Source organism: Vidua chalybeata, chromosome 13 (assembly GCF_026979565.1).
Source record: "Vidua chalybeata isolate OUT-0048 chromosome 13, bVidCha1 merged haplotype, whole genome shotgun sequence".
Taxonomy (NCBI): Eukaryota; Metazoa; Chordata; class Aves; order Passeriformes; family Viduidae; genus Vidua; species Vidua chalybeata.
Genome location: NC_071542.1, coordinates 11,417,207 through 11,434,709, shown reverse-complemented (window position 1 = coordinate 11,434,709; position 17,503 = coordinate 11,417,207). Strand labels below are relative to the sequence as shown.

At 39.9% G+C, this 17,503-nt stretch overlaps 1 protein-coding gene across 2 annotated transcripts in view; it reads right to left on the bottom strand.

Annotated features, from left to right (window-relative positions):
* Positions 1 to 886: 886 nt before the first annotated feature.
* Positions 887 to 17,503, bottom strand: part of SH3GL3 (SH3 domain containing GRB2 like 3, endophilin A3) — a 41,639-nt gene continuing 25,022 nt past the window's right edge. For both annotated transcript variants that reach the window (XM_053955304.1, XM_053955305.1), the window contains exons 2-9: positions 15,181 to 15,249; positions 14,489 to 14,561; positions 13,865 to 14,008; positions 13,058 to 13,191; positions 11,523 to 11,681; positions 8,642 to 8,745; positions 7,302 to 7,429; positions 887 to 1,687 (exon numbers count right to left, since the gene is read on the bottom strand). In XM_053955304.1, the coding sequence (XP_053811279.1) occupies positions 1,482 to 1,687; positions 7,302 to 7,429; positions 8,642 to 8,745; positions 11,523 to 11,681; positions 13,058 to 13,191; positions 13,865 to 14,008; positions 14,489 to 14,561; positions 15,181 to 15,249 (1,017 nt within the window). In that variant the 3' untranslated portion in view covers positions 887 to 1,481. The remainder of the gene's footprint in view (positions 1,688 to 7,301; positions 7,430 to 8,641; positions 8,746 to 11,522; positions 11,682 to 13,057; positions 13,192 to 13,864; positions 14,009 to 14,488; positions 14,562 to 15,180; positions 15,250 to 17,503) is intronic.

Genomic DNA, 17,503 nt, shown 5'->3' with positions numbered 1-17,503 from the left:
AAAGATATTTTTCATGTATATAAAAGCAGTCTTGGATTTAAATATTTGCAGATTAAATAATAAAGGTCTGTTTGTTCAATGATTTCTGTTGAGTGGTTCAAAACATTTTGAAGTAATAAAACTGGTGATTTTTGGGACTGCAGAGTGAGGAAGCTTAGGCAATGCACTCTGCTCTCCTGTTTATCACTTACTTCAACTAGAGCTGAACTGCTACGAGCTGAAGAGGAATCTTCAGTAGACAGCTTCCCTGTAAAGAATTCAGCTCTCTTCTCATAAATTTGTCTTGTATGGAGAGCAACTGACAAAAAACTACATCTTCCTCTAGGGCTACTCACTTTGTTTGGTCACTACTACATTACTAAGCAAAGCAGGAGATGGACAAAAAAAAAGTGATTCTATCTGCATTTAGGTAAGTACTTCTGATGCCAGACTTCTTCCTTAATTTTGAGGCTTTTGTTATATTTTTAGTTATTACATGTCTTTCCATCACTGCCTATTCTCTTTCTCCTCCTTTCCATCCCTTTCAACTAAATATAAGAAAGAGAAATGTATTAACTTCTCATTTGTGTGCAGTAGGCACCAGTGCTACTCACCCCTTTCTCTCACTGGAGCTCTATACAAACCCTATGGAACTGGGAGCAGTTTGTACTTAGTTCCAAGGCACTTCTCTCTTTTCCTTCTGCTAGAAAAAGATCTTAACAGACATAAATGCTAAACAACCAACAGAGAAGTAGCAAGATTATTAAAATTACAGTGCAGTGGTGTCATAAAACTAATACCTTCTTTATTCATGCCTTGGTTTTGTCACTGAAAGCTGATCTGTTCAGCAAAAGTGGATTCCTGCTCAAACAAGTGCCAGAACCATCAGTACAGAAGCAGCAACCACTTTTCTTGTCCCACAGAAATATTTATTCAGTTTGGTCAGTAAATTATACCAACTTTCAATGCTGAGAACTTGTACTTAGTACAACATCATCTTAATATTGACAACAACCACTTTGCCTTTTGTCAACATACAATGCAAAAGATGAATTAACTTGTTCACAATAAATTATGGTGTGATAGATGAAAACAGCTCAAGGACATCAGTAACTTAGGAACTGGTTACAGTTAGCTTCACTAACAGTATTTTTTAAAATGGTTTTCAATAGTAAAATCATTGCAGCCAAAGATAAAAAAAAAACCCACATACAATAATAGCAAGGAAATGCATTTTTGGAGCAACAGTGAGCTACCAGTAAACACTTCATACAGTGATCTTCAAGGCACAAAGCAAAAAAACTGGGTATGGGTTTTTTTGCAGGTTGACAAATCAGGGAAGGTGAAATTTTTTTGAATATAAAATAAATACATTTTAAAAAGACGCATACAAAAGTCAGTAAGTCAGTCAAATAGCAAGGCTTTCACAGAATGCCACACTGACAGAACATTTGTGAATCCATTTCAGTCATGAAATCATGTTCACAGCTCGAATGACACAATCACTGAGGCAAGGGAACTATCACTTCAACATAATTAATGGGGAAGAAGCCAGACTCTCCATTTAACATCCCCTCATACCAATTCTCATCAATCTGATTGGTCAAAGTTATGATGTCCCCTTCCTTAAATCCAAGCTCGCCTTCATTTTCTGGCTCAAAGTCATAGAGAGCTTGGCAGCAAGGCTGATCCATGTGCACTGAAGAACCTGCCCCAGTGACAGAAAAAACAACCACATTAATTGAGCTTCACAGCATCCCACCAGCCACTAAGCACAAAGCAAGGGGTCAAAAATGTAGCCCTGCTGTCAGCAACAGCTTTTCCATTGCTTTTATTCATTAACATCTGGTGTTTCTACATATAAAATATGAGATTAGTGATATAAGTTGAAAGCATAATTGTTCCTTAAGTTCAGATGCTACTCCTCTTTCATTCCTAGTTGCCTTCCCTCTCAAAAGGATGTTTATCTCCAGCTGAGGGTTTGAGTAATCAGTTGTCAAAAGCCATGTGCTCTCTGTGGAGCAGCTGCCAGAGGAATCGGAAGGGCAGGAGTTGAGGAAGCAGAAAAGTCAACAGGGGAAATGACAAGAAAGCCTTTAAACAAATGGCACTGCAGCACACTGATCGTGTGGGAGCACCTACCAGGGGGCAGGGGCTCCTGGTCTGTCCTACAAACACAGCCCTGCAGCCTGAGGCAGACCCCTGGATTTTCACAGCACACATGCCATGGCATGAGTGAGGTTCCACCCTCACCTGAGCAGTGACAGTTCTGGGTTACTGCTCCCTGAGCTCCTGTGCTCCAGTCCTTTATTTTACACATCCTCCATCTGAGCTAAGGCAAAGGCTATGGTAGGAACAAAGGCACCTCACCTGTCAAATTACTTTAGGGATGAAAACTGTTTTCTGATACAGTATCTGGCTGTTCTCATGATTTGCAATGTTTATCCTAAAAAGATCTTCATTTCAAATCACCCTTAAACATTAAAAAAAAAGTTAACTTGTTAATGCAGTAAATATCTCTTTTAAAGATATTCTTATGGAGGAGTACTAATTAGCTTGGATTGGTGGTACCAATATATATGTAATATTCATATTTATGAATAATTAGAATACATTTTATTAGAATAATTATGTTCAAATTGTAAAGCTCAACTCTGTGGTCAAGGACTAGTCCATGGTTCAACTGTAGTTCAGCCATAACAGATTTTTTAACAACATATGTAATGTATCCAAGTAAAAGTCTGGTAATTTGAAATACATTTAAAAATGAAGAATAGGAGAAAAGACTTAATTCTGCTGCCTTGTAAAGGACATGACACCTCTAAAACACTAGTACTTATATTTAACTTATTCAGGTTGTCTTACTGGGAACATTGCAGCAATACTCAAATATTCCAGTCTTGAGTCTCCCAGCTATCCTTTTTTACTGGGTAAACCTGCATACAACTGGTAATGCAATACAGATGTAACAGCTAAAATGGCAAAAATGCATTTTAACCTGTTAATCATGGTAACACATAAGAAACTATTAAAGAGTAACTGCTCGGGCATTTTCTAGGTAAAGGAATTAAGAGAAGTCTCTAAAGGAAACCAGCTAAGAGCCAGTGGTGATCACTCAGAGAAAACAGACAGGTGAAAGCATCTTTTTAATTGACAATAATACAATTGGGGGCGATACCTGGTGTTAAAACTGGAAAGTAGGAATTGCTTTTCTCTTTCTTGGGTATATTTTACCCTTGATAGCAACAGAAGAGAGCTTTTATTTATAACAATGGAAGAGAAGTGCCAACAGAGACTAAGCAAACCTTCCCAGAGCAGCACTGTCATGATGCCAGGCTCATCCTCCGGAAGGCTCAGGGTAGTGACAAAGTACTACAAGAAGCAACTAAATTAGAGCTACTCTAATACACTGGTACAGCTGAAAGCTTGTTTGTCATGTATTTGCTGAAGGACTCCATGCAGAAAGAGATGATGAGCCAGTTGCCCAGCAAAAATGGACTTATGTTTAAAACCAAAAATGGACTGATTGTGTTTAAAAATAGCTGAGTTATTTTCAGCTTTTGCCAAGGTACCAGCTCTCTGGAGCTGTCAGCAGCAGAAGGTGGTGATCGCAGTAATTGACAGCATTCCTCACCTTCACCGGCTGCTCCAACGGGGCTAATTTGTTACTGCAGGCCAGTTAATTCCTGACAGTGAGCTACCTGATCAGAGATGGACCACATTTGGTTCATTTTAAGCTCCAAAGAACTGCAAAGAAACGTCTGGCAGCCTGGAAAGGTTTTTAAATAATGGCCACAGACAGCACAACTAGTTTCACTCCAGGCTGTAGGATCAGTCAAAGTCTTCATTAGAGTCAGGCAGCTGCTGCTACTGTATAATCCAGTGAGACAAAGCTTCCCTGACAAAGGTAAGCGGGCAGCACTGCCTGACACTCTGCAACACACACTGCTTAACATCACAGAACTGCTGGCACCACTCCAGCCTTTTGCTGTTGACTTGCACAAATGTTGCAGAGGTTTCAACTAAATAAATTGCACTCTTCTATTTCTGCCAATAGGGTTTATGTTAATTTGCAACTCCATATGCACCTCTTTAATTTCTCCAGTTTACATCCCTGTCACAGTTAAAAAAGAACAGTCATTAATTTCCAGACCACTCAGATCTGGACAGCACAAAATCAGGGTAAGCAAGAAGCTGTCTGTGATTCCTGGAGTGCTATAGGATGAAACCAAAATGCCTTTCAATGATGGTTTGGTTTTTTTGTTTGTTGTCCCCTATGGGAGGGTCTTACTACCTGTACTTGCATCTACTCTGCCTTCTACACCATGCTGTATACATCAGGTAGCAACACTGTACTTTTATAATCACAAACTGGCACCTTGCTAAAATAATTAATCCCAGTCTCCCTCATAGCTGAAGTGAATAAACACTTAGATGCTTATGTTAAATTCCAGCATGTGGCAACCAGATCCATATATTTCATATCATAGTCAAACTTGATAAACAAACTGAGTGAAAGGCATGATGTAATACAGCAATTAAAGAGCTCTAAAATGAGTCAGATGATGCTCACAGCTGCAGCTCATTAATGAGGATAACAATGAATTAGAACTAGAGATTTTTTTATCTGCATTTACTCAAAGCAGCCAAATAACTCACAGCAACATAAAAATTAAGTTTATGTGAATCTAGCCCTGCAAAAGTGTGCAAGTCATAAGTAGTAAATAATCCTCACATGTTAAGAGACTATACATAGGAAAACAGTATTTCTGCTCCAATAAGCTTATAGTTGAAAAACTAATGTGGAACATGGGAAAAGTCATTTCCATGCTCAGAACTGTACCATGGCAGCTGTGCTGGATGTGTCACATCACTCTGAACTGCCCTGCAGATCTCCATGGCTTCGCTGAATACCAAGACACTACTTACCCTGAGGGACAGTACCAGAGAAATTAAAGATCTGCATTTTGATAGGATATGGAACATCCTATCAATATGGAAGTGGGGAAAATGAATCATGGAAGGACTTGTTGGAGTAGGATGGGGAGGCCAGCATTGTAATCACCTTCTTTTTGTTTAGGAAACTATTTCCCCATCTCATGGAGACTTTAAGACATTTATTAGTTTTGCTTAGAACTGCCTGGTTCTCATTTCTAAATCACAGATCATAAAAAAATCTTATCTGTTTCATGATTCCAATTTTAAAAAGGGACAGAAAGGCTTTCCCATTTATAAGCAGGGCATATTGAGCCCACTGCAGTTCACAGAACTCCATACACAACGTTTGAGTAGGAATAGGAAAACAAAAGAGAATGAACAGATATTTCAGTGACAATTTGTACCTGCTGGGGAGGTAAGCACAGCATCCACAGCTTCTTCAGGAGGAAAAAACCAGCATACATGGTCTTTCTAATGTTATTAGCAGATAAGTATGGCAACAATTATCTCATATATCCTATTTCTCCTCTTTTATGGTGGTTTTATTTCATTCCATTCTGACAGCACTAAGCAAGTGAAGGAATGACAACTCCTCATGCAGTGATATGCAAACAGTTGGTGCAACAACCCATGGATGGAGTCAGTGAATGGAAGTGCCTCACTCCTTCCCTGTCTTAGTGATCAGAGGTCATTTATTTTCCAGTTTTCACTGAATTTCAGCTCATTAAAACTGAGATTTTTCTTTAACTAAGTGCACTGGAAACAACCTGGAGAAGTCATCATCTGTCTTTCTCCCAAAGGCAGGATTGATTATCCTTAAAGGACATCTTGGAACAACTGCTGGATGGCAATGATAAACCACTGTAATGCAGTTTGACACACTAGCTTATATATAGATGCTGAATCTGAATCTCCTTTCTCTCCTGCACATGCAAAACAGGCAAAAAAAAAAAAAAAAATCCTATATGACTTGGTAAGTAGCTGATATTGCCAAAACATTTTATGGTGATTTTTAATAAAGTTGCTATGTTTTTGCTACTTTCATCCAGATGTGCTGTGAAAATACAAGGGAAGTTACAGATCCCTGCAAACACCTCCAGTACTTTGCATGAAATATGTCTTTGTATCACAGGTCTTAGGAACCTGAGATAATGCACAGAGCGGGTTGTCTCCCTCCATCCCACAATTTACAGCAACACAAAAACTCAGCATTCAGGCAGCACAAGGAGCTTCAAACAAATTGAGGAATCAGATCTCGCTGGGTGGATTTATGCTGCCAAACTGCTGCAAATCCCCTTCAGTGTGCATTGCATAATGGTTTCCTCTTGTAGCACAGTGCAAGAAAATTAAAGAGACATTAGAAGGAGCATGAAGTTACAGCTCCAAGCTTTATTCTTTCACTTTTAGTTCTCTTATTTCTCTCCCAACAACCTTTAAAAAGGAACAAGACTGGAGGGAAGAAGAAATTGGACAGTCAGGAAATAAAAACCAAACCAACAAACCTTCAGGAGAAGATCCTGGATGCCATGCCAAGTAGAGAAAGGAACCTTTGGCTTACTACTTCTCTATTTTCCTTTCAAATAATGTCTATAGAAAAATCTCAGGCTTTTTAATTCTCATTTCTTTGCATATTGTCATTTGGGTTTTGTTTGGGGTTTTATTAGTTTGTTTTTTTTAATGGGCTCATCTCATCATACAATGTAGTTATTAAGGAGATAGGACAAAATTTTATTCATGAGATGAGGAAAAGCTATTTCAATGTGTAACATTACTGATTATTACTATTCACACAACTTTCAAAAGCTGTCTTTTTTTGTGAAATCAGGGTCTTATCAAAGGAAAGGGTCCTAAGCCCCCACCACCAGGTACCTAAAGGACTTCAGTTCATACTTTGGTACATAATTTAGGGGACAGTAAAGTTAGAAGATCTTAAAACCAGAAGGGTGGGAGTCATCTCTCTGGATTTCACAGAGCTAATATTTGAGATCCTGAACAGATCATTTATGCTCTGAGACTGCAGAGAAAAAATAGCACCTGGAGATACTCCAGACTGTGATCAAACACACCCACTGTAGGCATCTGTCATTGCAAGAAATGAACTGTTTTCTGCAAGTGCCTCTCCCTCTCTCTCCTCCCATCCTCAGTGGCAATTCAGAGACCTAAAAGACCAAGGAGAATGCCACACCTAAATTTCAGATGGATAAGAGTCTGTTGAGAGGAACCCTGATTCACAGTTCTGTTTTGAAATGTGGGAAACAATCTGGAGTCAGATGCACAGATACTGACGCCTGATGGATCCATTGTTCTCATGATACAAGAAATATCTCAAGCAACAGTCTGGCAAAACATCTAGAGACACGTTAATTCTGTGGTGACAGACTCACCTGATGATTTTATGGAAGAACTATAGGCAATCCCATTGTGCTGCTGATTATCACCAATTTCCAGAGTTGTAGTTATTACAGGCTTTGGCTTAAATTCACGCTTAGGCCGACTAGATGCTACATTTATTCTGTAACACAGAGAGGAGCAGCAAGAGATTTACTTAGGAAGAAAGAAGGAAGAAATACTTAGAGAAGTTAAGCTCAGGTTAAGTGCTCTGCTGTTTGAAAGGTGAAGTAAGAAAATCTTCTGTTGGTTCTGGTTTTAGGCTTCTTTTGGTTGGTTTGGGTTTTGGTTTTACGGTGTTGGGTTTTTTGGTTGGTTGGTTTGTTTTGGGGGGAGTGTGTGTTTTTACTAAAAGCTGCTCAATTCTCATGCAATACCTGAATTTCAACAAATCCCTAATTTATTTAATACTTTGGGTCCTGCTGACAAAGGCATAAAGCTTAACAGCCTGAGTTTGAGAAGTGATGAGCACCCACAGCTGCCACTGAGTTCAGCACAAGTTGCAGAAAGATAGGAGCTCAGCTACAAATGACATATGGAGAAACACATCCAGGACAGAGGCCCAGGGACTGCATCTCACACATGGCCTTTTTATTAGGGAATACAGGAAAAAAACATTTCACCAGCAAAACTGTCTAGTACCTCTTGCTGTGTGTGCCCCAGCTAAGAGCTCCTTGTCCCCCTGGCCCCTCCAGCTGGGATGGCACAGGGTGTCTGCAGACACAGCTGCCCTCATGGCAATGCTCACAGCCCCCACAGCCACCCTGAGCTGAAAGCCCCAAGCAGTTCTCCTGACCCTGCCTACACCAGAGAGTCACTCAGGGCTCTGGTTCTTTAGTGACTCAGTGACAGCAGCACTTCTCCCTTTCCTTAGGCTGACACAAAGTACCTGGGCCTTTCACACGTGTGTTAAGCACAGCTCTGTTCCTGGCCAGCTGGCTGGCTCCTTACTGTGCTGTAGAAATTTGTTATATCCCTCAATCTCAATAAAAACAGGCCAACTTCCAAGCAAATCCTCCAAAACACAACTCAAAGTATGCAAGTTGAAATAAACCTCTAAACAAAGGGAGGCTGTCCCCATTAACCACCACAGATGGGAGAGACTGCACACACTCGGAGCTCCCTGGGCAGATCCTGTGTTACATTAAAGTCTCCCAGCACAGCAAGAAGCTGCCAGGTGGCAGGGGTTTAAAGCCATGGAGCTCAGTCTGGCACAAAGCACAGCAAATGTGCATCTGGGAGGTGGTGCTAACAAGATCTCTTGCTTCAGTGACTTTCCAACGTTGAACCTCGGCTGCAAAAGAGGTTCAGCATTTTCTGAGGGGTTCTGTCTTACCGGTTTTGCAGCTTGCTCTGCAGGTCCTCCAAAATTTCTGTGGATTGTTTATGGTAATCTAGTGCTGCTTCTACAAACACGGCCAACTGGCTGACTTGTTCTACCTGAAAGACAGAGGAAAATAGTTGTAAGGGCTCTGCAGTACATTCAGCAGAAGGATAAACAAATAGATCATTAAAAACAGAGCTGGTATCTCAAAAGACCACAGTACCTTGTAGAGGTTATTGGAAAAGAGCACATATGATTCTATCAAAGAAATTGCCAGTTGGAAACTGAAAAAACTGAGGTGTAACTTCAGTTCACTAACTCAGGGCTGGGTCCTTGAGTCATTTCCTTTCACAATGTGCAAATCCCTTCTGCTTTCAACTTCCAAGCCAGCTGTCTGTCAACACCCAAGCACAAACCATTTAATAGGACATGACCCCTCAGCAGGTGAAAGTGGAGCTTTTCTGATCAATGTTGGAAGAAATTACCCTGTGACAGCTCTGATGACTCAGACCCATTAGTGTTTATTATCAATGTTTACAAAGTGCAGTTCTGAAATTATCTGGATTTACCTCACTAGATGGCAGCATTTATAAACTGATAAATGAAAAATGATTTATCTACTTGGATTTAAAACATATTAGCCAATCATTCAAAAATATGAATGATGAGGAAAGGGAGAATGTGAAGGAGAAAGAAAGAAAAAATATTTTTATTCATGAAGTAACAAATAATCTCATTCCCCTAACACAAGCTGAAAAGTTCAAGCTGTATGGGGTATGGAGCAGTAACATATATTTGTCTTATTCAAGACAACATTAAGAAGCCAGACCCCAAGAAGTCTGACATCTTTCCATTCCATCATGATGTCTTCAGACATTGGATCATAAGAAAATATCTGAGTAAACTTTCTACAAATGTTTTATGGACCCATGGCAGTTTTGTGTTATACTTTGTCTGCTTTTACTCAGCTAAAAAGATCATTAAAAATTTTGCCAGGACTACAAGAGAGCCAAACACTGTCACACAGCACAAAGAAATGAAATGCAAAGAACCAAACCATCAGCTGAGACAATCCCACCACAGTCAGAAGAGAGTAATATAAACAGCTGAGGACAACACACAAAGTGCCTGGGGTCTGGATGCGTGGTCAGAGAATAAAGGACTGTCCAAACAAGACAACTAAGAGCTCGGAGAAATATGGAGCTGTGGATTAGGAGAAGAGAAAGAGAGACTGGGAAAGAGCCAGAGAAACTTAAAGACTAAAAGCTGCTTAGGAAGATGAACCTGGGACTGGCTGTGTGGGAATGGATCTGATAAGAAGTGCATGCAACAGTGTCAATGTGGGAGGTCTGGAGCTGGCTGTGCAAAAACCTGAGAAAGGTGGGGATCAGGATTGAGCCTGGGAAAGGCACCTGGCAAGATGGCTGGGAACCAGAGCTCAGAGAACAGACTTCAGGGCAAGAAGACCAAGAGAGGGAGACGTGGGGAACTGGAAAGGATCAGAAGGAAGTGATTGCAAAGCTAAGATCTCCACAAACACAGTGAGACCATTTGGGGCTAGACAACAAGGCTGTAATGAGAAGTTTTGGGAGGACAGACAGACTGGGTCTGGAAGGGGAAAAGCACAGTTTTATTTAAACAGAAAAAACAGGAAATGGGTACCAAAAAAAACTTCAGAAGGATATCCAGTTCACCCTCTCCCAAAGGCAGAATTACTTACACTAGAATGCATAATTCATCTGTTTTCTAGCGGCTGAGCTAAACCAGTTGAATTCCTGCACTCTTTTATCTTTAGTTTGGTGCTCTGACTAATGATAAACAGTACCTGAAACACTTCTCAGCTGCCCATGCAAGACAGAATTACTAAACACACATCCACTGCAACCAGGCAACTGGTAGAGCCAACAGTGGAACAGTGCTGAAATTGCTGATAAGAGCATCTTCCAGCTTTTGCTGCCCTCATTAACTTACACTGGTAAAACAGCAAGAGGTGTAACTGCCTTACACTATACACTGCTGTAACAAACGTGTCCCACTTACAAACAGTTCAGGAGCTACAGGCTGGTTTATAACTGGGTGTGCATAGAGAGACAAGTTGCTTGCAGTTAAATCTTCCCACTTCACAGCTCCCCACTGTTGTAGTTTGCTCACAGAAGACAGCACACTTTTTTACTCTGTGTCTTTTCTGTGATGCTGCATCTACAGGAGAAGACAAAACTGTGGAATAGACCCAAATAGGTCCAGCTCTCTTTTCTTACATTTCCATGATTACACAGGAGAAAGCACATCCCGCTATTCCTCTGTGTGTGGACAGAAGAGAGGATTATCCTGACTGGCCACAGCTGCTCCTTATTTAGACATAATTTCATGATGGACTTGGACTCTGAGCCAAAGTCCACATATCTGAGCTCAAGCCACAGACTCACTCTATGGACTTTGCAGAGCCAAAGAGTAATAGTAATGATTTTCCGAGGTAAAATCATTCAGAGACTCCACACCAGCAGGGAAGTTTTGACTGTAAGTGAGCTAAAATTCAGAAACCTCAGAGAGTACATGCCCTTGCTTATATTTTCAGCAGCAGGTCTCGACTACACCTATTTCCCAACCTTCACCCTCTCACTGACCAAACTGCATTTTACTCTCACCTAGTCCTGCTTGGCTACTCTGTGGCCATCTTGTCTCAGTCACTGTATCTCCAAAAGAAATTCCTGAGTTATCCCATTCTCTGCTGTGCATTATGTTCATCTCTGACAGGGGATTTAAAAGTGTGAAGAGGCAGAGTTTCTGCTTTCAGACCTTACCTCCTGTCAAGCATGGGACTGGCTTTAACCAATCCCACACATTTGCCCCTTAAGGATGTACTGCAGCAAACAAAGATGCAGCACAGACTTACATCATTTTCTAAGAAATTGAACATGCTTCTTTCAGCCAGTTCCTTTGACTCTTCAAATTTTTCTACTGCTTGTTTAACTTCTTCATCCGGTATCTTTCCAAAACGCTTCTTTTTATAATCATAATCCAAGCGGCGCCCTTCCAGTTTCTTCAAGTGATGCTAAAAGAGACAGAACATTTATGAAAAGGACCAAATGGGATATGCCCAAACAAACACATTGTGATCTCAGGAAATATCAGTGATGGATGCAAATATATGCAGACTTAAAGCAATACAAGGCTCAGAGACTTGTACAGTCCATCCTTTTGACCCAAGGCAGCACCAGGTAAGTGTAGGGCCACATAAATGAATGAAATTTTAAATAAAGAGGCCTTTGGTAGCACTTGGGGTACTGGCAGCCTTGATTTGCCTATTTTAGACACCCACCTCATGGACTTCACTAAATATGCAACAGTACTGATTCTCTGAGCTGTGGAGAGAAGCAGGATCCAACTTAAATATTTGTGTGTCACCATATTCTACATGTAATTCAATTTTACATCTTGAATTATCTGCAATATGACAACTAAAAGTTAAAGGGCTCTATTCCCCTCATAAAGCAGTGCTCCAACAAATCCTGTATTCTTCCTGTCCTTGTTAGGTATCAACTTGACACTTCTAGCTGATAAATCTACACAAGCTTTTCTGTTGCCAAAAATCCTGGGACTGACAGACTCACAGAATGGACTCAAAGTGACAGTACAAAATGCTCATTAAAACTAACATCAAACAATTTCCTTTCATCAACTCAGAAGAACACAAGTGAAAACAGCTATGCTTCAAAGGAGACAGCCACAGACATTACTGCTATCTCTTTGCTATGCTTTCCACATTCATTTATGTGTAAACAAATAAAATAACTTTCATTTCTGCATTTCATCAGGGTTTTAACTTGCTTATTACCCAAACCCATTGAAATCGACAAACTCAGACAAAGACTGCCTGGATTTCTTTGAATTGTCACATTGTAAACAAAAACACTGAAAAACTTAACACTAAAGGTTAAAAATGTGTTCCTTAGTGTCCTGTATTTTTTCCTATAGTGGCATATGACACTTCAACATTTTATGATGCTATTCAGATCATTCTGTGCTTGCCCTTTTTTAACAGCTATATTCATTCTCCATTATAAACAGCTTTAGGCTGACAGAGATGGTAAGATAGGATAATCATAGCAGTAAATCACAGCCCACTCACATGTTCATAAGCATTAATAAAAATGTTCACTAAAATAAAACAGCAGAAAAATAAAGAATATATTTCTCTTCACTATGCTTGTACCGACTGTACAAGCAATATAGCAAATTGAGTAAGTTAGACAAGGGAGAAATAGTCTGGCATTGATTCTAAGCAGATTTTGTCACTGTTTTGCTGGAGAGAAAATCTATTACAACAAAATTTATTTACCCTATTGCTTTCAATAAAAATATCTCAGGGAACTAGGGTTGATTTGACTCTGATTATTGCTAAGTGAAGCTCTACCCTGGAAAACTTACCCCAATCTCTTTTAAATCTTTGTCCTGCAATAACTGTAGAGGATCAATAAAATTTTGTTTGACATTAATATCAAGAGAGTCCTTCACTTCTGCCATTTGCTTCATGCTCTCACCAGCATCCAGTAGTGCAAGACCTGCGGTAAAGAATAGGCTCTTATATCTCAAGATATGTAAAAGCAGAAAATTTGTCTTTTAAACCAGACATTTCAAATAGGTATCTTTGTATCTGCTGCAGTCCCCTGAAGAGCAAAAAAGAAAATAATGCAAGTTATGCTTGTTCTCTATACAAAACTGGAACTAGAAAATTTTTGCTCTGAATTACATTTTGGGTTTTTGTTTTTCCCCAACAGATATCAGGGGGAAATTTTTTTTCTCCCTACTGTACATAGGTCATTACTAAAAAAAAAAAAAAATCATCCAGTGTTACTGTTTATTTCTTTCTACAAGAATTTTTCCCTTAGTTTACTTCTCAAATTGATTAGAGCCATCTTTATATAAAAGTTAAAAACAATAAACTGCCTTTAAGGATCATCCTAAATTATTTAGGTTTGTTGACTAAGAACTAAAATGCTTAATAATAAGGATGATCAGACAGCATCAGTAACAGTGTTACCAAACCCACCTGCAACAGAGGCAGACAAATGTGCAGGAGCATTCTGTTTCTGAGCTGTATCAACCATCCCCTGGATGCCTGCATTTAACCTTCCCTCTTACCTGCAGTGGCCAACTACACAGGTTATGTCAGTGAGTAATACTTTGCAAAGGACTTTATGCTGAAATATTGGCAGAGGAGATGCACCAACTCACCAAACATAGAATCATCGCCCAGCTCTCTGCCATACCGTATCATGCAGTCTCCCAGGAGTCCCTCTGTCTGGGGGTAGCCTGTGGTTTTAACTTGTCCTCTGATCTTTGACATAGTGTTCAGCATTCCCAGCTTGGCCCTGTATGCTAAGAGGGACATAGAAAAAGAAAAAAAATTTAAAGATTGATAAAATCGGTTTTTAAACTATTTAAAGCAATAAATTATTTCACAAGCAAAGCCACGAAGCTCATCTCAGACTGGTGATTTTTGTATTGTCAGTACCTCATAGTTCAAAGTTGAAATAAGATTCCATTCAACAATATGGGTCATATGAAACTAGTTTTTATTCCCAACTAAAAAAGTGTCATTTCCCAGGCAAATATTCACCAACACTCACATTCCTTTGAATAGTCCTGGTTGTGAGCGCCTTGATTCGAAATACTGCAGAAAGCAAATGCAGGATACAAACACAGCCAAAGCCTCTCCCTCTTGCTTAGAAGAACTTTTCAGAACTCCACACAGAAACCTCACAATGATGAACTAATTAGCTTTTATTTACCTAAAATTAATTTCCAAGTAATAAAACAACGTTCATCAAAATCCAACACCTATTGTTCCTATCCTACCTGGATTTGGCTGAAGATACTCTGTGGATTTGGACAGAAGCTCTGTTACAGCTTTATTAGTAACATCAATTTTCTGAAAAAGAAAAGTAAGTCTACTATGAACATTAAAAAATACACAGAAAGACAAGGGCAATTAAAGAAACCCCACATACCAATTGTAAAAGCAGAAACTGGCACAAACATTGATTTGCAACACAACTCATCCATGGATAGCAAACATGTCAATTTCATGTACATTTCAGAACATGGATTTAAACTAAAAGATATAATCTTTTACCAGGAGAAAATATGGCCCAAGTAGACAGATTTTTATCATTAATTTTATCAGATACAAAGGCTTTGTGAAAAGCCTCACTAACACCACAGACTTCTCTAAACTCCCACACAGCCAGGGGAAGGCTCCTCCTGATGCTCTGCACCCTTCTTGGAGTAATTTCTCTTCACTGTCGAGAGGTGTCAGTGGAACCTGATCCTCTGCTCAAACAGCCTTTGTGGATGTCTCTTCTCCCTTGGCTGAGCTGACAAGGCTCAAGGACAAATTTGCATTTATCCTTTTATCTTTCTGTTTGGAAGCACATTATAGGGTTTCCTCCCCCAGGTAAATCGACAATACCATTCAACCACTTGAAACATGAAATATTTTTGATTCTGCAGTAACTTAATATTGAAAAACATAATGTGACTTTTCTTACCCTTTCCATCTCTTGAAATTCCTCATCTAATTTTGTTCCTTCTGCTCCACTTATTTTTTCACTGAATAGCTGTAAAAAGATAAATTTAATACACAAAAAAAGGTATCGCTATTTAATTACAGGAATTGACTTGTTACAGGAATTTACTTGTTACCCTGAGAGTTACAGGAATTTACTCCAGATCAGAAAATAGCCAGCATCCATTTGAGGTGACTATGCAGGACAAAATTGAACAGTCTTAGAAATGAAGCCCTCCTTTCAAGAGAGACAAGTTTAGAACAAGCAAACAAAGAAATAGTTTCTCATGCTTGAAGAGTTTGTACTCCACAGGCATGACCTACACTGCAGATTTCAGCACAGGGACCAGAGTCTGACTGCAGGTAAATCCACAGTAACCTTTTCAAGTGTGTCTCTGCAGCTCTGTACTTCTGAGTGCCTTCTGGCCCTGTGTGCCAGTCAGTTCAGGGATGTAACTCCCATTCCTGCTGCTGGAGTTGTGTGCAATTCTGTGGAAGGAACAGACTTGTGAAAAATGCTTCACTGTGACTCACCTGTGAGACTGAGCACCTTTATGATCAAAACAAGAATGCCAGGTGTCCTTCAAAAACTCAAAGCAGCAGTTTCAGATCTATTTCAGTAAACCTTCTGAAAAGCTAAAAGTTAACCAACTTTTGTCTAAAATCTCCAGGCTGTCACACCTGACTGTGGTCCTCACTGAGTAAATCATGGCCAGGAAAGCCAGATCCTCACCCAGTGTGAAACAGCTTTTGAAAGCATCCCTCCACTACGACAGTGATTTAACACATATTCAACATTAAATTCCTTCTAAAATACCTAACAGTTCTCTGTTTTAATTACCTTTTATTACTGAAACTGTAACAGCATAATATGAAATCCAGGCCTAGCTCACTGACTGCTGCTGGTCCCCAAACCTGTCCCCAGTAAAGTGTTTTGTTTGTCCTCAGCGCCTTCTAAAACGGAATTCATCTCACTGAATTAGAAGGGCCTTGGGGACTTGCATAACCTGAAAATGGGTCAGGGCTCTCAGCAGTGCAATGGTTCCCTGTTCTCGGTCACTGCCTGCACGGCACAGGTGTGGGGGGAGGACACTGCCCTGCCAAAAACCAGCAAGGAGCTGATAAAGCAGAGCTGGGAGCTCAGCAGTGGCTGACCTTGCATCAATATCACTGCTACCACACAGAGAGCAGTCCTGCTTAAGGGAAAATATGAGTTCAAAGAGAGACACACAGCTAATTATTTCTACTGGCTTTACAGCAGCACTCGCAATCTTCATGCTTAATATGCCAAGCAGCACACACACTTGTCAGGATCATTTCTCTTCCAGAGCACTGACAGAACAAACACAAAAGCAGACAAAACAGATGGAAAAGCCCAAGTACCAGTGAGTTCCTGTAGGTCATCATCTTGCTGCTGTAAGACATGACAGCAGAGGAGTGACCTGAGGTTACACACAGAGCAGGACACTGCCCTGGTCTCTGCAGGAATGTCTGAGTCCTTGAGCAGACAGAGAAAGGTACATGACAAGGCTGCATGAAAAGCAACAATTCCTCTCAGGAGTTCTGCAGCTCCTCCACAATAACAGTTTCTGTCACCTTTCACTGTTAATTCCAGAAATAATCAATGCCATTTTCCACAGCCTCACACATGTCTTTTGTCTCCAGCAGGCAAGGAAGAGATCTGTGATTTCCAAAAACCCTTTTCAAAGGCTGAGTACAGTGGGGGAATTACCCTTCTCAGGCTTAAGTTGCAAAACCCACATTCAGTAGCAGCCCATAGCTGTCCCATTACAGATAATCCATTTATATGCTGGTGAAAAATAAACCTAATGAAGTAACATGATTGTTTGACTGTCAAAGTGTAATCAATATATATATATTTTACTAAATCTATTTTACTTTACTATTTTATAGTGACTTGTGGACGCAACTCCTCAGAGCCAGCCATGGGATCTGCAGACACTGTTTCATATAGACTCTGAAGACAACCTAATACACACCTACACCTGGGGAAAAAAGTACTGATCATAAGAAAAACAATTTTGTTAAAAAGCTTTCCCAGTTCTATTCAGACATTAATGATACTGCAATTTGTAGCCCAAGGACACACTTCTTCAGTGGTATTTACCCTGAGCTCTAATAGCCTTTGAAAAACGACACTCCATAAAGAATGATTCCTTAAAGTCTGTAAAAACTGGTATAAAGTTCTAATGGTTGTAATTAAATTTTACATCTCTACAGTTTATTTCATATTAGTATAATTGGGAATAGCTGTACTACTCTCCCATTTAGGGACAAAAAAGCTT